Here is a 23,417-nt window from a genome sequence, read left to right on the forward strand (position 1 = left end):
GGTAGAGTGAATATCAGTGTTTATCTTTCCAAATGTGGCTAATTTATTCATTTCTCCCTCACCACCTGCAGGACGAGGCCGACAGTCTCTGTAGTGTACTACAGCTCCGTACTGTGTATAATCTGCAGTCCAGTCCCATTTGGAGAATTTGATGAAAATCTAACTACAGTTCACCTCAAATGCATCAAATTAGAAAGACACTTCCATTTCACTGCAACATTTGAGGATACATTTGGCAATACCCTATATTTTTACTTTATTTTCAACAAATGGATCATCCTAACAACGTTTAGTCTTAAAAACAAGAAACTCACTGGGAGATTCCTTCATTACAATGAACGAGGGCACAGAAGTTTATTTTCAGTCTCAAAGAGCAGCAGCATCATATTTACTCCCATCTGAGGAATGTTTTCCAGTCACTTCAGGGAATTACAGTCTTTTCAAAAAGTGCAATTCTTCTCCCTTCATCACAATTTTTATCTGACCTAAGACTCATTCCAGTGAAAAAGTCTAGTCATGTGCTCTCTAGTGCTTTGTTTGTTGTTCTTCATTTAAGGTTTCCTTGACTTGTCTCTTTGTTTTTTTCTAAACTTTATATATGTGGTGACAAAGCACCTTGAGAGCCACTGTATCACAGTAAAAGTCCCTGTGTTCTCAGCCTGTGCAGCTGATTCTGATCAAATGTCTGTCGCTGCAGTTTAACGTGCCAATGCAGCTTCATCCAGAACACGATGCGATAGACTGCGTACTCCTGAACAGCCTGGCTGGATTATTTCTGGATCCGATGAGGCCGAAGCCATGAGGCAGACAGCCCTATCTAGTGGCCATTCAGTGAAACTGCACCATGTCCGCGCCAGGAGAACGTTTTCTACAACACGGATCAAGTTTAACATCCAATCAAAGCCCTTCAGTGTCAGAGTAACATTTTAATTAAGCCACCAAATCCTGACTGTATGAGAGCTTGAGATAAACATGTGCATTAACACAAAGCCAAATGGAGGTTTACATCAACAGAAGGGCTGAAACGGTGCCTGCACGACTGAAAACCCAGCAATCTAATTGCATTCCCTAAACAAATTAGTGCGAGCACGCCGCCTCTCGCCTCAGCCTGCTGAGCCTGTTGCTAAGGAGCCCATGGTAACAGCTGTGGAGAGCGGGTTAACCCTCGATGTGACAGCGGGCCTTCGCTCAGCCCTCTGTGTTTATTTGTATGCATGGGTGTATATTCACTGTGGAGCCTCTCTGCCCCTCTTTGCAGCACCAGCACTGCTCTCCCACGGCTCAGCAGAAACAGTATTACATCACCTCATTTTAAGATATGAAAAGGCCCCTGCACTCAGACGCCCAATATTAGAGTAACAGACTGTGTGCACTTGCAAACAAAGAGTCAAGCATGATAAACGAGCTTCTTCATCAATTATATAATTCATTTCTTCCAGCTGTACCGCAGCTCAGCTATTGCTTATCATGATTTGACCAAATTTCTAAAGGCTGAGTCTTACAATACAGAATTGATGCCTTTTCCAAAGTCCAATATTACATCAGCGTAAGAGCCTTTGTGTTTGACACTGTGTGTATCAGCAACAGCATTGTCCCTTAAGACCTGAGTGCGTCATTGGCTCTTTCTACAATGGGCTCTCGGGGGCAGCAGCTCTGCTTATCGTGACGGACTTATGGAGAGAGAGATGGGAAGAGACAAGAGATGCAAACAAATGTTAGTGAATGGACGGTGAAGGGGGTGGGGCTTCACCCTCAAGGTAAAGCATTTACTCCCTTCATGCTGTGTAAGGAATTTTTCTCCCCTAAAAGGACAGAAGACGCAACAGCATTTATTTCAAAGTACGAGCTGTGCTCAGTTCTGATAGACGCAGGAGAGTGTGTGTCAAAAGGTCAAACGCACGGCCCAGCAGTGATGTGGTGTTCTCATTCCGCTTCACTGACCTCCACGCCAGGTTAGCTTGACGTGCGGGAGAAAGGTGGTGTGACAGCTCAGCTCGCTGACTGTACAATGGCTAACTGTACTTCGACTTTATATTCATGATGTGCTTTTTATTCTGAAATACAAACTTCCCATGCAGCTTAAAGTCAAGCCAGCATATCTGCAAACACCTTCTAAGTACATTTCTTCAAACCTGGCTCTGTTTATTCGTCAGTTATTCACTAACACACAATAATTTCTCCATTTGTTGGCTGTTTCAGGCCTGTATCTTAACCCAAAAGACCCCAAAACCCCAACACAGGCCTACATTACAGACTTACCCTACTGTTGGCCCCCCTTGATCCAAACTGTACACCTGCCTGGGGTTTAGTAGGTACCTGAACTTCCTCAGTACCCTGGAGAGAAATACAGTGAGCACAACAACAATAATAATAATACACAACATGATCATTTCTTTAACCAGGACTCCTGTTTTCAATCGAAGACACGCAGTAGATTCCTGTGAGTGTGACCTAAAGTGCTATTTGAAGCCTCATACACGCCTCACATTTCATCGGCCTTGAGTATTAGAGACGTCCATGAGGAGCTGAGATGTTTGAATGACTAGATAACACTCATTATGGAAAATCTTTTGAAACCTTGAACATCTGGATGAGAAGCTTAAGCAACATCAGCTGAGTCACTGCAACTAAACCAAAAAAGAAATTAAAAGTTTCCACACAGACAGAAATAGCAGCTCATTAGCCTCTAGTTTCCTGTTCAATATATTTTTGGTTGTGTAATATCTATTATTAGATAATATCACTATGGTAACGTCAGCACTACAGGGTGTGATTGGTCTGTGTTGTGAAGTAGGTGGGAAGCAAACGCCACAATGAAGACGCTTATTTGCAGCTTTTCATCTTCAAATTACAGCATTTAGAGGGACGGTGCCCCGTGTGCATCCACACCACACCATCCTGTTTATTTCCCCAGCACATCCAGCAGATGTCGACGCTCTACTTCATACAGAAATGCTTTAGGACAAAAGTGACGCCTAGAAAATGTTATATTCTGCAGTCTCACCAACAGATGGTGCTGCTAAACAGCCACAAATTTAAAAAAAGAAGTCAAATGCTCAAATTAAAAGCTTTGAATGACGTGTACTTGAAAAGTAAAACCATACATTTAGAAAAACTATTTGCATGTAAAGTTCAGGGTAATTAATATAAAATTATTTTTATACAGATTTCTGAATGACTGATTCTCCCTCTGAATGCTTTCATATTTTTTTAACCAAACCTTATTAATAAAAACACTAATGTTTTATTTTGAAACTCAACCAAAAGCATCATCATGTTTTCAAAGTGTTTATGTGAAGCCAAGCAGAACGTTAATTCACGGCTGCTATGTGTGCTCTGAATACATGATATTTTGATAAATGTCACAAGACAAAGTGCAGCAGACCACCTGACCACAGCAGATGGTCCCACGGGTGACAGAAACTTACCGCTCCCCCTGCCTCCCTCCACTCTTGGGATTGACCAGGACCAGGAGCGGGTGAGTGCCTGGCAGAGGAGTAATCTGGAAACGAGGAAAGAAAACCAGACTAAGTTCTGGCACATCAACAAGCTCCAGGATGTTAAGGCTGCTGGGTGACGGGCCGCCATACCTGCAGTGCCTGGCCGTCTCCAGGGGAGAACTTGAAGGTTTGGTTGATGTCGTCAGGGCTGGTGCTGGGCGGCGACTCGCCCTCGCCACGCTTCACCACAGTATGCCGGTCCTGTTAAAAAGAGAAGACGTACACAGACAACCAACCACGGGCCAGACCTTTAATTTTCTCTGCAATGATTCCAGTCTCCAAAAACATGAGCACAGAAGCAGAAAACTGCACTTAAAAACATCACAATTCATAAAATGATCTACATGTTTCCCTGCATGTACTTTTACACATCAAAATTAACTTGTGCAGGTGCATGTGTCTTGTATTAACGTATGAAATGCCCAATAAGGATATGGATAAAAATCAACTTGTCAATGACGTATTTGTGAAGTAATTGAAATGTCAGACAAAGCCCCAAAATACTGGGTGTGAAATTGAGGCAGGTGTTCAGTGAACAAAGGTCTGGTGTGAAATGTTAGAGGACAGCTGTTGTACGGCAGCATGTCACCGACACGCCACACGGATACGGCAGCAACAAGACAACCTGAACATCCCATGTCATAACGTCTTTCTTTAAAAAAAAACAACAGTAATTGGGAGTGACTGCTGCTGTCTGTATGAGTGAGTGATGTCTTCACTGTGCATATATGAAGTCTCCTACATGAACACTAAGGGAAGACGTGTTCTCACCAAGACAACGGGGCAGATGTACGAGGGCAAGAGAGTGTGATCCCTCAACGTTCCTCCGTCGCACTCCGGCTTCACATTCGATGCACATTTATTATGGAGCTGCACAGGACGGGAGAAACATAGGAACAGTGGGCGTTATCCATCTGTCAGACTGAGCATACTGAACGTTACCAGTTTGATGGTCTGCACTTCATTGATCCTGACAGGATGTATGGATCGTTGGACGGGTCACGCAGCATCAGTGAAAAAGCAATCCATTTGTTTGTGTGTGCAGGGTATTTTTAAACTAATGCTTCGTGAATCTGAGTGTTTTGACAGCAGGTCAGTGGTGACATCTAGTGGATTTTAGAAGCAAAGCCAAGTAAGACGCATCAAAGTGTGATTAATTGTTTTTACTGCACTTTGGGGACATTAAGCTGCTCACACTACAAATACACCAGAAAGCAAACCATTCAATTTTAAGGTCATGGTTTGGTTAATGGATGGAGTTTGGTTTATAATGACTGTGGTGCAGCAGATGAATGTGCACACAGCTGTCAGGAACATCTGGCTAAAACTAATGCAGGTTAATATAACAGAAATGGAACATTATCACCTTAATTAAGAAGATTTATTGTACTGTTTTATTAGATTTTAGCAAGGTGAGTATAACACTCTGGCAACTGGGTGTCCCAGTACGAGAGTCATGGAGACAGGCTTTATAATGCTCATATCTCATTGTGTTAATAGGAGGGCAAACAATAAAATAGGACACTACTGCTGTGTATTTCCAATGCTGCTGCAGTGCTGAGTGCAGAGGCTGGAATATAAGACTGAATCTGAGACTCACAGTGATCTGGCACCAGACACAGTGCAGGCCCGTTAGGCCCTGGTAACACTTGATGCTTCTGTGACAGCGGTCGCACTTGGTAGGAGAGTTACCCTCCATCCATACATGCTGCATAGCCTGGAGAGCAAGGCACAGGAGAACCTCTCAGTATTCCAGTGTTTAATGCTCATTAACTCATGGTTTAGTGTTTGTAGTTATACATTTTACAGCATTAAACAGCAAAAAAAAAACACATCACAGAAAGTGCAATGTTTCTTTAAACTGAAGTGAGGTATCGCAAATGCTGTTTTTCTATGCAGAAATACATTAATAGAACAACTGGGCTCTGGTAACAGGCCAAACCACAAAATTACCCTGGTGACAATGACATAAAGCAGAAAAAAGCCAAAGTCCTCACAATTCACAGACTAGACATAGAAAATATTTGGAAAAATGACTTAAATGTGTAACTGACTATCACAATTGACTCATCAAACAAGTGATAAAGTTTTGGTCATATCCAAACTGAATAAACGTACAGACCAATCAACATGTGACCTGGACCTCAACCTCCTAATCACTTCACCGCTAAAACAGAGGATGTTAAGCAGATAAGAAACCTTGCATGACCTCAAAGAGCATCCCATGATCCTCGCTGCTCAACAGACTGATCAGTGTTCCCGTCCGTGTTACTGGCACGGCATTTAACCCGCAGAACGAACCCTTTCACTCGCTGGGTTTGTACTCACGTTGGTGTGTCTGCGTGACTTGGCGTAGGTGCTGATGCAGGCGGCGATGTCTTTGGACACACAGCGCTCGTGCACCGTGTACTTGCATACTGAAGGAAAACACGAGAGAACAGTTTATTAGTCCTGCGTCTTCGAAATGACTGCAACTCAAAACACAGTTTGGAGGGGATTTAATCAAAAGTTTTCCACATTAGAGATCATTTCAGACGGTAAGGGAGCACTTGAATTCATCAGTGACAGTAACATCAGCCTCAAGAAAAGCTCCCCGGCAGAATTCAATCAATAATTAAATTGCACATAATGGCATTGTTAATGCGTTTTTTAATGGCTGTGAGGATGTTTAATTGAAAAACAACATTGACTCAGAGGCACTCGGGCACAACAAACAACTTAAATCTACGTCACATACAGACTAAAGGGAAGAGGCGATAAGGATAGAGGGGCAGGGAAAGAGATAATGACAGACGAAGAGCAGAGGACGGCGGATGAGAATAACAAACAGGAGGAGACGTAAACAGAGAAGAGTCTCACAGGAGCAGCACAGGCCCTGCTTGCGAACTCCGAGCAGCATGGTATGGCAGTAGTTACAGTAGGCTGGTTTGTTGAAGTGCTTCAGACGCCAAACATGCTGCCCGTCCTCCTGTACGTTCTACACACAGACAACAAAAGACAGATGGAAAAGTGTGAGAGCAGTAATAACCCAGCCCATCACCTGCACTGTCTGCACACTATGTTTGTAGCTTCACACAGACAAACATCATCAGCCAATAAGCTACAAGAAAACTGGTGTTGACGGATTCACAGATATAAATAAGTTACAGACCAATCAGCACACACACACACACACACACACACACACACTAATATGTACCGTATCCATGCCCAGCAGGACCAGTAAAGGGATGGTGGTGAGGCCTCCTCTGATCCACTCCTCCAGGGTCACTGTCCCGTCTCGGTCGTAGTCGATCTCTTCCATCATCTCCTTCAGTATCTAAAGAAACAGAGGGACTCTACATGGTCCGTGCACAGACTGGGCCCTGCTCTGTGTGTCTGTGTCAGTTCAAAACTCCAAATATGAATTATTAAAAAATTTTGTTAAATAATATGAAATGAGAGATTTGCTCCTGATTCTGTTACAGAAGGTCGATAGATTTTATCTGGTCTAATACATGTATTGGTCCCTGTTAAAGACTCATCCATCCATCATTTGTACCCCCTTAGTCCTAACCAGGGTCACAGGGATCTGCTGGAGCCTATCCCAGCTCTCCTTGGGTGAAAGACAGGGGTCCACCCTGGACAGGTCCCCGGTCCATCACAGGGCCACGTAGAGACAAACAACCTCACACACTCACACTCACTCCTATGGGCAATTTAGAGTCACCAATCAACCTGACATACATGTTTTTGGACTGTGGGAGGAAACCAGAGTACCTGGAGTTCAGTTCAGTTTGATTTTAATTGTAGACTGTATGAAAAATACAGTGTAAAATAAAAAGCTAACAAACCAGTGGTTTGCATTTGCAGAGAGAGCTGAAAGTTACTATGTGGTGAGTTTTCAACCTTTTTGGAACTAACTCCACTTTCACACTTTTACAGACAGTTGTGTTGGGGGGATTTGTGTTTACGCTTTGCAGCAGTGTGTTTGCTCACCGGTCGCAGTTCTGTAGAGTCCCACTCCAGATACTCTGCAACGTGCACCATCTGATTTATGATGCGATCGAGCTCCTGCCAAAAGAAAAACATACAACTGGTGAAAACAGCCTCGTACTAAAACAACCCCTTCTCACACAGTCAGTGTGTGCAGAAATAATAAAGTCTGCATGTGTCCTACTCTGTGAAACGTGTGACCTGTGTGTGTGTTCACCTCAGCACACTGCTAATATTAAACTGAACAGAACCACCACAAATGATCTCATGTAAACACAACTGCTGTCACTGAGAGTTCAAGCTGCTATTCCTGGAGCTGCTGTGTGCAAAGGTCACGAACAGAGGAACAAAACACAGACACAAAGACGAAGAGAGGGAGGTAAACAGGCAGAGAGACACCACTCACCGAGCTGTCCAGAACCCCGTTGCCGTCTGTGTCGTAGAGCCGGAACATGACTAGAGGGAGACGAGAGAACAGAGATCCCATGACGACCCAGATAATTAGTAGCTCCTGGACTCCTCAGGCGTCCACAGGGTTAAAGAAGTGGAGCATGCTACGTCTGTACTGTTGCATGGGGACCAGTTAGCAGAGATTAGCCTTGTCAGCGTGTGACAATACAGCTTTAAAGAAGTCAATTGGGCACAATGGGGCTTATGCATGACAGCAACCTGCCCTGTGAAGGAGGTGGAACCGCTGTATCTGGGGCCCAGGAGAGGCAGCCAGAGCAGGAGGGAACGGCCTTATTACTCATCCTGTCAACCTGAGCTGACACCAACACACACCACATGCAACAGCTGCTCCAGCTTCTCATCCTTTTGACAGGAGCTGAACCTGTACCTACATCCCCCATCCCATCACTCACACTCCAGCTTGTCCTCCGGCATCCCCCTCTCGAGCAGGGACAGGTAACAGACGATGTCCTTGAGGAAAACCACCTGGGGCGACGGCAGGGAGGAGGCTTTCTGGGGCGACGGGCTCCTCCGCAGTGACAAATGCTTCTCAGAGTGGCTCCTCTCTGTTTACACACAACACAAGTGTTTAAAGCTGCTCCCAGCACCCATCACTCTTTCTACTAAACTAATGGGTGACACAAGGAAAAGCACATGTTGGAGAACTCTGGAGAACTCTGGAGAACTCTGGTCCCAGTCATGTTATGGTCTAAAGGAAACACAACACATTTCTATTTTTGCAGAAAGAGAAACAAAGCACTGTTTCTAATGAACAGGAACTAATTACTTTCCTTATTGATTGGCATCAAGCTAAATAACTGAATGTTTACTCCAGATGTTGGTGCCACAAGACCAGAGTCACATATTTTTATTTATTTAAGACTGTTGTAAGTAGGTTGTAAATATGTTTTATGTCATAATATGCTGAAATACAAAAAAGTGGCAATATACACAATATAGATTAAAATTGAACTGGAAAATGGCCTAAACAAATAAAAATCTGCAAATATTAAATATAGATTAATGGTCTCAAGCTCTAAAATGTTTATGTTCATGAAAAAGTGTCTTAGTCCAGGCAGGTTCAGACTGTAAATATACTGCAACTACAAGCCTCCTCTGACATTTATTTCCTTGTTCTTATACTGTTAGCAAACTAATATAAAGATTTTTTATTCTTAAATTCAGGTTTATATCAAGACCTGCTTGAAAAAGAAACAATAAGAAAATGATATTTAGCACGTTCTCTGACAACAACTACATTTTGCCTTGCCTCGGTGTAGCAGTCCTCACCTGGGGAAAGTTTGGGGGACATCTGTGACCTGCTGGGACCAGAGTTCGGGGTCAGGGCGTTGCTGCTGCAGCCCTCTGAGTTTTTGACCTGGGTGCAGGGTGACCGGTGGGGCCCCCCAGGTGTGTGGGCCCCGGTCCCTGAACGTTGTGAGGAGGAGCGAGATGAACAAGGAGAGGTGGTGGCTCCAGAGCCTGCTGTGCTCACCACACCAGAGTGCTCTGGGGTGTGTCGGCCCATGGCGGACAGGATACTTTTCCCATTCATCCCTGTTGGTGCCGACAGCAAATGGGAAAGAGAATAAAAAATGACTCAAAGAAATGGAAACAGGATGAAGAGGCTGTTGATATACTCACCACCGATATAAATGATGGAAACAGGATGAAGAGACGTTAGACACATAATAAACTAATTAATTTCCAAAACAAGCAACAAAAAATTATTTATACTTCACAACAACAATCCAAATACAGAAAACGCGGGATGCATAGAGGCACAGGCAGCTGTTACCACTAAAAACCCTCACACAGGCACCATTCACAAAGCATCGACTCACACACACAAATACATCAGCACATCAGGAGCACACCGACTACCAGGAGAGCTGGTTACAGACAGCAGGACTCTTTTGCCATTAAGATGACACCACCCTGATGGTATGAGGCAGTCGGCCTCCTCTGGTACCTGTAATGGGGGCACAGGCCACTTCAGTCTGAATAGAGATGCCTGCATCAATGGAACGGGCGTCTGCGGTCGGTCAATGTTTTGAGGTAAAAAAATAAAAAAGAGAGCAGCAAACGCAGACAGAATGAGTGAAGATCAGTGAAGACAGAGCCTGTTTACGTTCTACTGTATAAGTGGCACCTAAGAACAGACTGAGTGTTCCTGATTAAAGCTTCTTACATGTTACAGAACAGGAGATAGAGCAGCAACATCTTACATATAAAACCACTCACTGTAATTATCCAGGCAGCATAAGTGGAGTCAGGACTCATAAAGTGCAGTAGTCATGTCATGCTGTTTTCACCACCAGGGGGCAGTGCAGCCTCTACTTATTACTTACATTGCTTACATCCTTTCAGCTATTTATTAGTGTGTCTCTTTTTATTGTTGTGTTTGTATGATGTGGCCTCTGACACTTTCCCCTCTTGGGCATAAATAAAATATTTATTGATCTATTTCACCTGAACACACTGAAGCAGCAGCAGGTGAAAGGTTTATATTCAGTTGAGCACCGTATGACGAAGAAGAAGGATGAGTCCGAATATTCCCGCTTTGACAGGGGCCGTGTTTTTGCTCAGTGTGTACGTAGCTTAAAATGAACATGAAGATGATCACTGTGATGAGATCACAGCACATCACATACTGCAGAAAATTAGTCTGTAACTGTTTTCATTAGGGAATTCTGTTATTTCACATGATCTTCAGCATCCTCAGAATTCAGTTTCTATTTATTCATCCCTAATTGTAAGTTTCAGCCTTAAACCCCCCCACAGTTCATGGACATGCAGCGTACATGTTTGAGTACAACCATCCCTGCAAAGAAATGCATGAAAACATGAGGTGGCCCCATGTCCATGTAGCTAAAAACAAGCACATCAGAGCTAAAACTAACAATGACTGAACTGAATGAAGCTCCACATATATGCAAACAATTCTCAATACAACACTAAAAAAATAAAAAAGGATAATGCATCCATTAGATCATTTACAGTATATAAATAGATATAAATGTCTGTGCATGGAGTCAAAGCTGAAGCGAACTAAGACGCTGAGACTCCAAAAGTGACAGGCTGTCACTCACATTTAGCCTCTCTATGCTTATTGCCTCGTACTGTTTCCAGCATTATAGCACCGATATGAATTTCTAATTCACCAGTCCATCTGTCCCCTCAGCTGCTCTGCACTGAGGAGCAGACAGGCAGAGTCCAGTGCCAGGGCCCACACGGCACTCACATGGAAAAATGGCAGCAGAAAGAGTTTACGTTCTGCACAGGCCACGGTGCAAGTGACGACCTACAACCCTGCATGTGCACGTGCAAGTTGGGACACCTGGAGGAAACTGTTTGCATCCATTTCTAAGGCTTCATTTCCTTCTACTGATCTAGAAAAGATGGAAGGAAGCCGTTACTGGATCTCTGACATTTCCTTTCACTTTCTGCTTTTCCCTCTGACACTTCACCACTTTGGACCAGTTCAGCTGCAGCACATGACAATAACAACTGAAAATATGTAGTGAGCTGTAACATAGGCTGTAAGTACTAGCAGAAATTCACTCAGGGTTCTGAAGTAAAATATATGAAAAAGATTTAGATTTCAAGGTGCATGGAAGACCTAAGCAAAAACCTGCCCGGCACCGTGTGGGTGGTCTCAGGGTGGTGTTTAAAGATGCGACTACACAAACACAGGCAGCGTACCCAGTAAGCTCGTTCCTGCTCGAGACTGATCGGGAGAGCAGCCTCCCGTCTTGCTCTTGAAGGAGGTGAAGAGGTGCTGACACAGCTCTTCTGGGATGTCATTCTCCAAGTAAGTGGCCATGAAGAGCTGGAAGCCCTCATAGTCAATGGGCTGCATGAGAAAGAAAAGAGCAAATAGGTGAACGGCCTTACTGAGGTTACGCTCGTCAATGACATGCACACACCAACAACAAACGGCCCAGTGATTAGTTACAACAATGACAAGAAGACAGAAAGGTGATAGACGTTTGGGTTCGAGATGATCTGCTCTGAAACAAAAGTCTGCAGCCTGGACTTGGCACAACATGCCAGTAAAGGTTTCATGAAAATATGGTCTGAAGCCATTAAAGTGAAAACGCTGTCAGCAAATGTTATTTAAAGGGGTTAAAGGTTGAATAGCTGGATGGAGGTGCTGGAAGCTGCATCCAGATAAAACCTGATGACTAAAAAAAAAAAAACACATAGTTGGTAGGGGCATAGCAGCACTGAACTCAACTCAGTGACCCCATGAACTGTGACCTTTCCCCTCGGGCAGGGGCACAGACCATCTGCAGCAGATAAAGCTGGTTATGTTATGTTAGTGGACAGAATGTGCATGCAGTCTGCCGACACAGACACCACACGGCATGCAGAGCCCGCCAGGCTGAGGCTTACTTGGTTGAGAACGTCTTGCTTCTGTTTATCAGTTGGAACAGTGAAAGAGAGAAAGGGGGAAGAGAGACAGAGCGAGGGGGTAGAAGAAGAGAAGGGGTTAGCGACTGTGGTTCTGCTGCAGATGAGGATCAACACTCCTCATTTCTGCAGGGACCGTCCGGTTCTTCCAGATACGGCATCATTTGTGTTTATTTGATTAAAATGAATCTGCTACCAAGAACATCAGCACAACATTGCTACTTGATCTCATCTAATTTAAAGCTCGCTCTGTGCATCAGGCCACACAACGTACTGCAAATTACATTTTAGTCTTTAACTGATCAAAGTTGTTTCTAAGTGACAGTCCTCATCAGCGTAGGTTATTCTGGGGTCTGAAATTCAGCTAAAGCTTTGTTACATCCTGTGAGCGTTAACTACAGCAACACGTCCAGTGATACTTGTTATCACATGAAGGCCGAATATTCATAATCACACCAACCATCTTAAGTCAAAATGCTACATTTAACAGACTTTTATAGTGAAACATGAAGTCGTGCTGTTTTATTAAATGGTAACACAGAGGAACTTTGTTTCCATGTATTATGGGATGAAAACATTCACACACCCTGTCAGCAGCTACTGATGTGATGACTGACGACTCATAACAAAACGTTATTGTGTATATCAGTATAAGAGTATATCTGAAACACATCCATACTGCTCCCATAGCACAGGCCTGCACATAAACCTGCCCTTTCCCTAAATAGACTAAATGTCTTGTGCTGTATATATATATAATATATTCTGCCAGGAGAAGCTTCAGCGTTTGCCCACTCAGCTCTTAGTTGCACTGTATGTGGTCAAGAACTCGCAGCTTTTAAACAGTAAGTAAATGCAAATAAACCAAGCGGACATAATAAGATTGTAGCACGGTCTAATTACACCTCGCAGGGAACATTTGGTTCACACCAAAATAGGACAAAGTAAAGCTGATTCCTTCTGCACGTCAAATACGCTTCTAATATACTTAGTTTGGGTGGGTTTGGGGTTTCTGGAACTGATGCCGGGGGCAGAGTCACGGACCAGGACGAGGATCCTCTCTCAGCTCAACACTGCTGACCTCACATCGAGAAGCTCCCACTGCCAGCCAGGAATTATTCAGATCCCTCACCTCTCCTTATTTGGCCAAACAAACCACAAAGCTTTAATTTGCTGTGCATCGTGCAGCACAGGGGGTTCAGACAAACATCCTCCTGCAGACGTGCTACAGAAAACACACACAAGCAGAAAATACACATTGCTGCGTTCGTATTTTTGATGGATTGCGGTGACTGTAAGTACAGCCAGACGCATTTGTGGAAATACTCGTCCCTGTGGAAAACATGCTTACCCCAGAGTCTAGAGGACGATTAGTTTCCCTGTGGCTCTCATTCAAAGCTGCCAATCTTCAAATATCTCCCAAGGGCAGCTATGACACATTTACATGGCTCATTTAATCTTTCTTCATTATGGCAGGCCTGTCAGAATGATTTGATTGACTTTCTCTGGCGTTAGAAAGAAACAGGTTTGGGGGCCACTGTCCAGTCTAGGTCCCAAAATGGCAGAGTAGGTGTGTCTATCTAAGGTATCTGTCGTCAGACTCCAAAAATGAGATGAGCTGCAATCACCTGAAGAATTTGAGGAGAGCAGATGTGAACAGAGAGGGAGGAGAACCTGGGATCCTTGGTGAGTTAAACATGGCTTAAGAATTTAGATTTTGGGAAGCATGCAATGAGGACAGAAAGAAGAGAAACAAGAAGCTTAAACTGGAGCTCACATAATAAAAAATATTGTTGATCCTGCATCAAGCATTTTTACAATTTTCATGTGGATTGTTGTGTTGTTGATTTCATTAAATCAGGCATTCAGCCATTTTTCAAATTCCAAATAAGCACAGATACATTTCCTGCACTGGTCTCAACAATGATACGTTGATATTACAATGCAGGTTTTCTTCTTCTGTTTGTCTCCTAAAATAAACATGTCTGGCCTCTTTCATCACAGGGACACACATTTGCAATCTTCATGCTGACTGTGTTTGACAATAAAATTAGACGTTTTTATGTGACATCACCAATTATGCTACGAAGACAGAGCGCAGCTAAATGACATAGTGATAAATACGCCTTTATCTGCTGTGAAGGGAAACCCTGGGGTGCAATGTACAGCCTCTGTCTCTCAGTCACTCATCAATCACTAGAAATTATGGCAGCATTTGTTTGCTAATCTGTTCAGGGAGGAAACAGCTGACAGCTGAAAGTGTCATTGCTCTTTTTTTTTTATATCTATTATCCTTACTTGCTTTTTAAACTCCTCCAGAAGAGGCAGGACCACATTTTGGCTAAAAACGTGCAAAAGAAAAGCAGCGAGCAGGAAGAAACAGAGGTCAGACTCTTAGATTCCACTACAGCCGACAGATGAGGCAGGTATAAGAGGTACAGCACACACACACACACACACACACTGATAAATGGCAGAAGCTGGACTGTGGTGGTCATAATGGCGCCAGGTGACAGTGTGGGCTCAGAAAGCCCCACGTGAGCGTTACGTCTGGTTCCTGTGGCGCCAAATGTCCAGCTGGGCTGTTCGTCATGTCATCACAAACACTGAGGAGACACTCACAGCAGAGTGGAGGTGATAATGAAGAGAGGAGCAAGAGGAGGAGGGTGGAAGAGGAAGGACAATATAATGTGTCAGCAAGACATGACGGCAGACCAGCGATGTCACCGACGATATGGAACAATCTGACAAATGGACGTGTTGGGGTCAGTAGCATCAGAACCAAAAGCATTTGTATTCAAAGCTGAAAACACTAGTGTGAACATGATCTGACCTCAGAGCAGCGTTCTGTCTGTGTGGATGTAAAAATGCTGTGACTATACAACGTTAAAAACATTGAGTCTGTTTAGCCATTGATGAAAACTAGGTTCATATTTTTAACATTTTAAATTCTCTACTTTCAAACATCTGTTACAGGATCTCTGTGCAGCTCTCTGGGCACATGTGGTTAGAAATGACAATCCTTTCCATTTAAACCAGTGTTATTGGGTTTAGACGTGACCTGGCACCACAGTAACGGCAGCTTGTTTACTTCCACCAACAACCTGAACGGTTCAGCAATCTGAATATTATTCATCGTCAGCGCAGATATAAAATCATCAGATGTGACTCCACGTCAGCGTTTTCTGCAGAATATTAAAACGAACATGACACTTTTCCACTTTAATTAAATATAAATGGACCTTAAAGAGCAGAGGCCACACATTTAACGAGTGAGGATGCTGTTAAACCTGTAAATCTAGTGACCTCAGTGTGTGTCAGGCTCTGACACCGACTGATCATATGTTTACAGCTATTTTCTGTACTTACGTGCCACCCTGGGATCACTTACTGTACATAACTGGGAGCCCAAGACCCCAAACAACAGTAAGAGCTGTCTTTACTTATACATTTAAAACACCATATTCAGCCTTATGGGTCTGGTGGACAAATGGCACGTCAAAGTAAAAATTACAGCTCACGAAGAAGCTCATCGACACAAAACAGCAGTAAACCTGCAGAACTGGCAGGTGACTGTTGCGTCCTGTGTGTTAGGAGATATGAGAGAAAGTAGAGGCAGCGCCCAGACAAAATAAAAGTCTGCAGCCTGTACGGTCACAGTACAGCCGGGAGCTGATCTGCTGACGTCAGGTGCCAGGTCGTGTCTCCACTGCAGCCTTTATCTGAAAATGGGGGCAATGACTAAGCTTTTTGGTGATTGATATGAATGAATCAGAGGAACTTAGCAAGCGTTTGATATAACGCCACTCTTTGTGTTTGTGTGTGCACTGTATTTGTGTGGGAGCGAGGATATCAAGCAGAATGTGACAAAAAAAAGATAAAAGCGGATGAAAGTAATGAGGCCAGGCGCTGTGGTGCAGACGTACCTGCTCTGGGTTGTACTTGGACAGGACTCCTTCACCATGAAACTCCTCCAAAACATCCTTCAGCTTCTTGGTAGAGTCTGAGGAGGAATCAGAGAAAAAAAATAAGAATATCCAGTGTGCTCTGTTGAATCATCCTGCAGGTTTAGTTCAAATGAACAAACTAATAGTTTGTCTGTAAAATGTGAAATAAACAGCAATAAATAAATAAATACCCCCAGTTTAAAGCAGCAACCAATGATTATTTTCATTATCAATGAATGTGATGATCTTTTTTTCAGATCTCTAAAACACAAGATGTCATCGTCAAATAGCTTGTACTGACACAAACAAAACCCCACATCAGTGGATTTACCATCAAACAAATGGCATCAAATCCTCACGAGCTGCAGAAAATAACTTTAAACAGTTTAAACAAAAAAATGCTGATTGTTTCTGTCGACACATTAATTGATTGAATCTGTGCAGCTCATTCAGTTTGCAATGATATAAAACAAAGACAAGCAGCAAATCCCCATTGTTCATTTCAATCAATCAATCGATTTAGCTCTAATTGATCATATTATGGCTCCGAGTACTGATGACTTTCATTCTCTATTTATCTGCTGATTATTTACTCCATTAATTGATTAATTGTCTTGTCAGTTTCCCACAGCCTAATGTTTTATTTTACTTACTATCACACAACCCAAAGAAAACCAACCAACCAACCAAGTCCTGAACTCTGAGACGTCAGAGCCAGTTAATGTTTTAAAAATATGACAATGATGATAAATCAGTTCCCCAACTGGCATTTTTGAGTCATTTTTCAATTCTATCTGATTTGGTTTATAATGGTTTATAATAACACTAACCCAGCACTGCTCCCTTATCTCCAGAGAAAAACACGGCCGTCTCTTTCATTAAGTCCTAGATTGATTGGCTGGTGGCACATGAGGCTTCCTGTCTGTCCTCACCACCGGTGCCCACAGGGGCCTCCCCAGTCCACATTTGTCACGTGTCCTCTGTAGCTCTTCTCTGGCTCATAAACCAAAAACCCTGCACAACCACAGCAACAGCAACATCACTGGCATGAGTCTACACCGTTTGTGCTCCTGCTCCTGTGCAGGGTCTTAACCTGTGTAATGTAGTGTGGCCTGTGTGTAGGTGGCTGCTAAACCGCACATTGTGCTACTTCACAAAGCTGCACTCTGTCTGAAAACATACAAATAATGGGGCCATTGTGAAATAACCAGAGCCGAACATACACTGGTGTGAACTGACAGAGGACGCCCGGGCACAGTGTGACATTTAACACGTCTGGTAACTAGATTTGCATCACCAGCCCAGAGTGTGGAAAGTGGCATCTAGTATTTATGTGATCAGTAACACTTAAATCAATATCAGTGCTTTTCAACAGCTCTAGCTCCTCCTGTGACAGCTGCTGCATGAACAGGTGATGAAAGACAACATGGGAAAATATGGCTCTAATCACATGTTTTTATACGTCTTGTAAATACCACAGGGCTGTGATGTGACCTAACGAATCTCTGCATCGACCCAGAATCATAAAACACTTTCAACAAGGACGAGGATTAAGTCGTTTTCACAGCAACAGCTGAGAATGACAGAAACGTTAAAGCAATGAACAGTTTATTAGTGTGGATAAAATGAGAAAACTGCAGAAAACTGTGCATTAAGGTAACGTACATAACATGCACTGACTGAACAAGTCCTCAGATCTCTCACTGCAGTAACAGTAAAAAAAACCTGTCCTGCATTCCAGATGATACTGCAGTAAAAGTCCAAAAGTACCAGCATCCAAATGTATTTGAAGTATCCAAAGTAAAAGTACTCATTGTGCAGAACGGCCCATTTCACATGAAGGTATCTGATATTATTGGATTCTAATTATTGATGATTATTGTGTTGATCACTTTAATGTTGGAGCTGGTAAAGGTGGAGCTGATGAGTGAAGTAGCACAAAATGGAAATAGTGCATAACCGTTTCTGTTGCGATTCAGTTTATCAGCTCAGTAATCAGAGTCGCTGACAGTGAATCCAACACGATGAGCTGTGGTGGTTTTATTTCATGCCGGTCTATAAAAGAGTGATTTATGTACGATTGAGTAATTCCTCAGCAGAAGAGCTGGGGGGAAAGAGTAAAACTCTATTCATCATCAGCGACGACAGACACCAGAAGACAGATGCTCTTTTGACTAACAAATGTGATCACTAGCCAGGGAGGAAGATAAAGCCATGGGCACAGCCAGCAGGCTAATAAGAGGCTTTCAGAAGAAACCGTGGAAAAATAATGTGTCAACAAACGTCCCTGCTGAAATCCTGCTCCAATGTTTCCTGTCCTTTTCATTTTAGAATCCTTTTGTAAGTTCATCCATAAAAGGTGGAGACCCAGGAGCAAACAACTGACACTAAAAGACTGATGGTTGTTGTTAGAGTCCCTGAACAGACACAGCAAATGGTGAATAATTTGATTTAAAATTACTGCAGGAAATGAAAAACTTCATCAAAACATTACTTCCTTTAGTTGTAATCAGTCTTGGACCAGCGAAACATGTTCGATATCATTAAAAGTCATAAAGAAAATAATATGAGGTCATAAGGAGAAACAATGTGAAATAATCAGATGGTCGCGTGTGTGTTACTGAGCTAAAACTAAAACCTGAACAGTTCAATAATAACATCACTAAAGATCTCTATGTGTTTCTGTCTTGTCTGACCAGACGGTAGATACATTACAGCGAGAAAACCACATGATTTGGTTCTGCAAACCAGGTTTTTGAGCAGCAGCATCAGATGTCACACAGAAAGTCATCATCCACACCACAATGTCACCAAAGACCAGAACAAACGTGGACCCTCAGGTCCAGACCCTGGGTACTCACACTCGCTGTACTGCTGCAGCTGGGTAAACTCCGCCGGGCTCAGACAAACCCAGCTCCCGTCACCCATGCTGCCTGTGTTCTGGGAGCGTGTCGGTCCACCAGTGCCGCTTGGGGGATTGATGGTTATCCTTGGGTCGAGTTGTGTAATAAGACTGAGCTGAGGAGGTCGTGGGATGTCATCGCTGCTTCTTTACAACACCCACCTTGTGAGGTCACAGGAGGTGCAGAGGCCACATGAGCAGCGGCGGAGGCAGAAAATTGGAAAATCGCTCCAAAATTGTCACTTTAATACAAAAAACAAAAAGGATGCAAAAATAAATAAGACTTCAGTAACTACTCCTCATGGCTCGGAGATGGTTTCTCAAACAACACCTGCTCTGACCTGGAGTGAGAACGACACAAACACAGAGAGAGAAGAGGGGAGAGAAAACAGCAGAACATTAGTGAGGTGATCCTTAACACCCTCTGGACTGAAAAGAAAATGTCTGAACAGCTTTACACAGCAGAAAAATGTGTCACATATCAAAGTGATTTCACCCACAGAGGCGGGAGGGGAGGATGGCTGCAGAGGGCAAGGGAGACGAGCTAAGTGTGAGCAAAGATTCAGAAGGCGATGAAGCGTCTGAGAGTAATGCTGCTCGGGCTGCTACGCCAGCGAAATCACTGCAGTGAATTATAGTTTTAATCTCGTGCAAAAATACAGCAGGTCTAACGTAACTTAGAGGTTCACAGTGAAACTGATGATGCTGGAATTACCAACAGACGAAGACAGCACAGCACTGAGGGAGACCTCATCTGATGATTTCTACTAAAACTGCTTTTATGGGAAGTTAATACTGAATTATCTTCTACACTAACCCAGGCCTGCGTTACCATGACAACGAAACACACGATTCATTTCGTGGTTCTCATATTGAAAAACATCAAAAATAACCATTTCAATTTAATCCATTAAATAAAGGTCTAAGGGTCAAGAATGTACATATGTGTGCCCCCCCCCAAAAAAAACAGCTCAGGTGTTAGACAGTATGAGATAAATGAGAGAATCATTAATGATTTAAGATGCATCTGTGTCAAACGTTACACATCCACTTCCACAGTGTCTCCGTCCTTACGGGGCCACAGTCCCATCAGCTAAAATCTGCTGCCGTGAAGGTGTAAACACAAACGCAGGGCGCTGTGATCCAGCTCGGCTCCGGTGCACTTTCTCATGCAACTTGGAGATGAGGGGATTTCTGACTGATGCCACGCATTTCCAAGAGAGAGGAGATTAAAGCATGGGTGACTAACTCTAGTTCACTAAGGGAATAACAATCGTTTATTTTTAGCAATGCGTCTGCGCTGAAAGAAATACAGTCAGAGAGCTGTTTTAATCCATGCTTCAAAGACCAGATTAGCATAGAGACCAGCCACTGCTGCACATGGGAGTCAGCAGGAACCATCTGGAAGTCCATAGTCTCCATGATGTTTGGAGAAACGACTCTGTAACGCTGGAGATAAAGTCGTGCACAGGCAAAACTAAACTAGTTAAACCGTGCAGTGTAGAATTGAGATTTTAAATGCAGTTTGAAACACTTGAGCCTGATTTGTTGGAGGAAACAATTTGCATAGAAAACAAAGAACAATAAAAGCTTGTATGGACACACCTGGACAAACTGGTGTCACGAGACAAATCTCTGGAAGAGTGCAACTTATACAGTTTTGACATATTTGTATTTCAGTATTTCTGTCTGCTGTTGTTTTAACCAAAACATGTGATCTAAAGTTCCAAACTGCAAGAAATGATTATTATAACTCATTAAATCCTCCACAGACGTTGGAAAAACCACATTCAGTCACTAACTGCTGCACAGTCGTGAGGCCAAACCACCACTGGGCTCTGTGGATATGTGACATTTAGGAGAAGAACACAATAAGTCTCCATGTCACTGGGAGGGAATGACATTTTAAAAAAGTCCAGAATTCAAAGTTTTACTTCCTGCTAATCAAATACCACAGACTTATAATAACAAGTCAGGGACACTGACGCAGTTGAACCTGTTCTAAAATGTTAGTCTGAACTGCAGCTGAATGTGACGATGAATAAATGAGGCACAACAACGCAGAACTATGGGTTTTAGACTTTGGGCATCTTTGGAGACACGTTTGGGTCCATAGTCCTGTTTCAGATGACTCTGATCTGTTAGAAGATCCACTACCTTATGTACTTCTAATTTGAAGTACTTTATATACCGCTGGGTAGCTGACGTTAACTACCTTATGTACTTCTAATTTGAAGTACTTTATATACCGCTGGGTAGCTGACGTTAACTACCTTATGTACTTCTAATTTGAAGTACTTTATATACCGCTGGGTAGCTGACGTTAACTACCTTATGTACTTCTAATTTGAAGTACTTTATATACCGCTGGGTAGCTGACGTTAACTACCTTATGTACTTCTAATTTGAAGTACTTTATATACCGCTGGGTAGCTGACGTTAACTACCTTATGTACTTCTAATTTGAAGTACTTTATATACCGCTGGGTAGCTGACGTTAACTACCTTATATACTTCTAATTTGAAGTACTTTATATACCGCTGGGTAGCTGACGTTAACTACCTTATATACTTCTAATTTGAAGTACTTTATATACCGCTGGGTAGCTGACGTTAACTACCTTATGTACTTCTAATTTGAAGTACTTTATATACCGCTGGGTAGCTGACGTTAACTACCTTATGTACTTCTAATTTGAAGTACTTTATATACCGCTGGGTAGCTGACGTTAACTACCTTATGTACTTCTAATTTGAAGTACTTTATATACCGCTGGGTAGCTGACGTTAACTACCTTATGTACTTCTAATTTGAAGTACTTTATATACTGCTGGGTATCGGGAATTTCCCCCCAGGGATCAATAAAGTTTGATGATCAGTCTGTATTTTGTTGGATTCATCTGATTCTGAAAAGGAACTAAAGTATCAGATAAATGTAGAGAAGGAATGTCCAAGGATGAAATAGCACAACATGGAAATACTCAAGTAAAGTACAAATACCTCAGAATTGAGTAAATGATGGTTCCCTGGTGTTAGTGGCTCAAAGGGAACAGGGGGGGCTGCATGTACACACTGTGAGCTCAGACAGATGCATGTACCAGGCCGGCGTGCGGGGCCTCCCCTCTCAGCTCACACCGAGTCTGTTTTGCTCTCGAGGTTGCCCAGCAACTATGACGTCACCGGAGTGAAGCACCACAACAGAGAGATTCAGGAAGAGAGAGAGATCGCCACGGTTACGATGAAAGATGCAATTACATGATATGCATCTCTTCTGTGCACGTGTCCTCAATACGTGTCTCCACAAACCAGAGCAGCTCAGTTTCTTAAAGCGGCTGTTATCCAGTTTTTCAGAGGGACCATGAATCCACTATCGGGGTCGCTCACACTGATGAACCTGCAGTTTCTTCAGCTGTAACCAACAAGTGTCAGCTCTTCGTTTGGTGCGTTGCCGATAAATTGACACCATTTTCAGTCACAGCAGAAAAAAAGCTCCAATAAAAAGTGAACTTTCTGAAGCACTGGATCAGTAAAAAGCAGCTGTGCTCAAAAATGTCCAAATCCTTGATACTGCATTTTTAACGACCATGATGAAGGAGCCAGGCAGAATACAAGTGGTGTTACTGTTTTGCTCAGTAACACTTGAAAAAGGGATTATTTGTAAAGAGACACTATAACTCTGTCTGTAATGTGGCACTAAGGGATTTGGGTGATTTTGTTGTGGTGAAGTGAAGCATCTTGCCGTGATGTTTGTGCTTTGATCGGTCGATACTGAGTCGATCGGTCTGAGATGATTTATATATTTAGAACATTTCAATCTATATGACCTTCACCAAGCATGTGGAGAAACATCCCATCCTTTCATACGTCACACCTTAACCTGTCCAATCAGAGTCCACAGAAATCACAATTAACAACAAACCCTTTTAAGAATCCTAATAATTAAACGTTCAATATTACAAACAACATCAAACGAATATTACAAATGCATGTTCTTCATAATCCAGAAACCACTGACCAAAATCATCTTGGAAAGTGCTGAAGGTTTTGGATGTAAATGAGAAAGTGTGCAGGAGGTTTTTTTTTGTGTGTTTTCAGCTTCTCAAATCCAAAGCTCTAGTGACTAAACCTACAACAGCAGGAAGCTGAATAAGAACCATTTCATTAAGATTCAATTCAGCCAGCACACCACCAGTCTGCTGCTGTTGTGTCTGCACATTCACCAGCGT

General features: G+C 42.9%; 1 protein-coding gene across 2 annotated transcripts in view; it reads right to left on the reverse strand.

Annotated features, from left to right (window-relative positions):
• The window catches only part of dgkg (diacylglycerol kinase, gamma), a 75,464-nt gene that overhangs the window by 45,158 nt on the left and 6,889 nt on the right, over positions 1–23,417 (reverse strand). Inside the window, exons 2-16 of one of the 2 annotated variants that reach the window (XM_026296420.2) lie at positions 19,150–19,531; positions 16,268–16,344; positions 11,631–11,781; positions 9,216–9,482; positions 8,339–8,491; positions 7,882–7,931; positions 7,479–7,553; positions 6,700–6,819; positions 6,360–6,477; positions 5,829–5,917; positions 5,101–5,217; positions 4,272–4,370; positions 3,591–3,701; positions 3,429–3,502; positions 2,260–2,334 (exon numbers count right to left, since the gene is read on the reverse strand). In XM_026296420.2, the coding sequence (XP_026152205.1) occupies positions 2,260–2,334; positions 3,429–3,502; positions 3,591–3,701; positions 4,272–4,370; positions 5,101–5,217; positions 5,829–5,917; positions 6,360–6,477; positions 6,700–6,819; positions 7,479–7,553; positions 7,882–7,931; positions 8,339–8,491; positions 9,216–9,482; positions 11,631–11,781; positions 16,268–16,344; positions 19,150–19,216 (1,643 nt within the window). In that variant the 5' untranslated portion in view covers positions 19,217–19,531. Of the gene's footprint in view, positions 1–2,259; positions 2,335–3,428; positions 3,503–3,590; positions 3,702–4,271; positions 4,371–5,100; positions 5,218–5,828; positions 5,918–6,359; positions 6,478–6,699; positions 6,820–7,478; positions 7,554–7,881; positions 7,932–8,338; positions 8,492–9,215; positions 9,483–11,630; positions 11,782–16,267; positions 16,345–19,149; positions 19,532–23,417 lie in introns of those variants that run through there. The other variant, XM_026296421.1, reaches the window with a different exon arrangement.

The sequence above is a fragment of the Mastacembelus armatus genome, chromosome 21 (assembly GCF_900324485.2).
Source record: "Mastacembelus armatus chromosome 21, fMasArm1.2, whole genome shotgun sequence".
Lineage (NCBI taxonomy): Eukaryota > Metazoa > Chordata > Actinopteri > Synbranchiformes > Mastacembelidae > Mastacembelus > Mastacembelus armatus.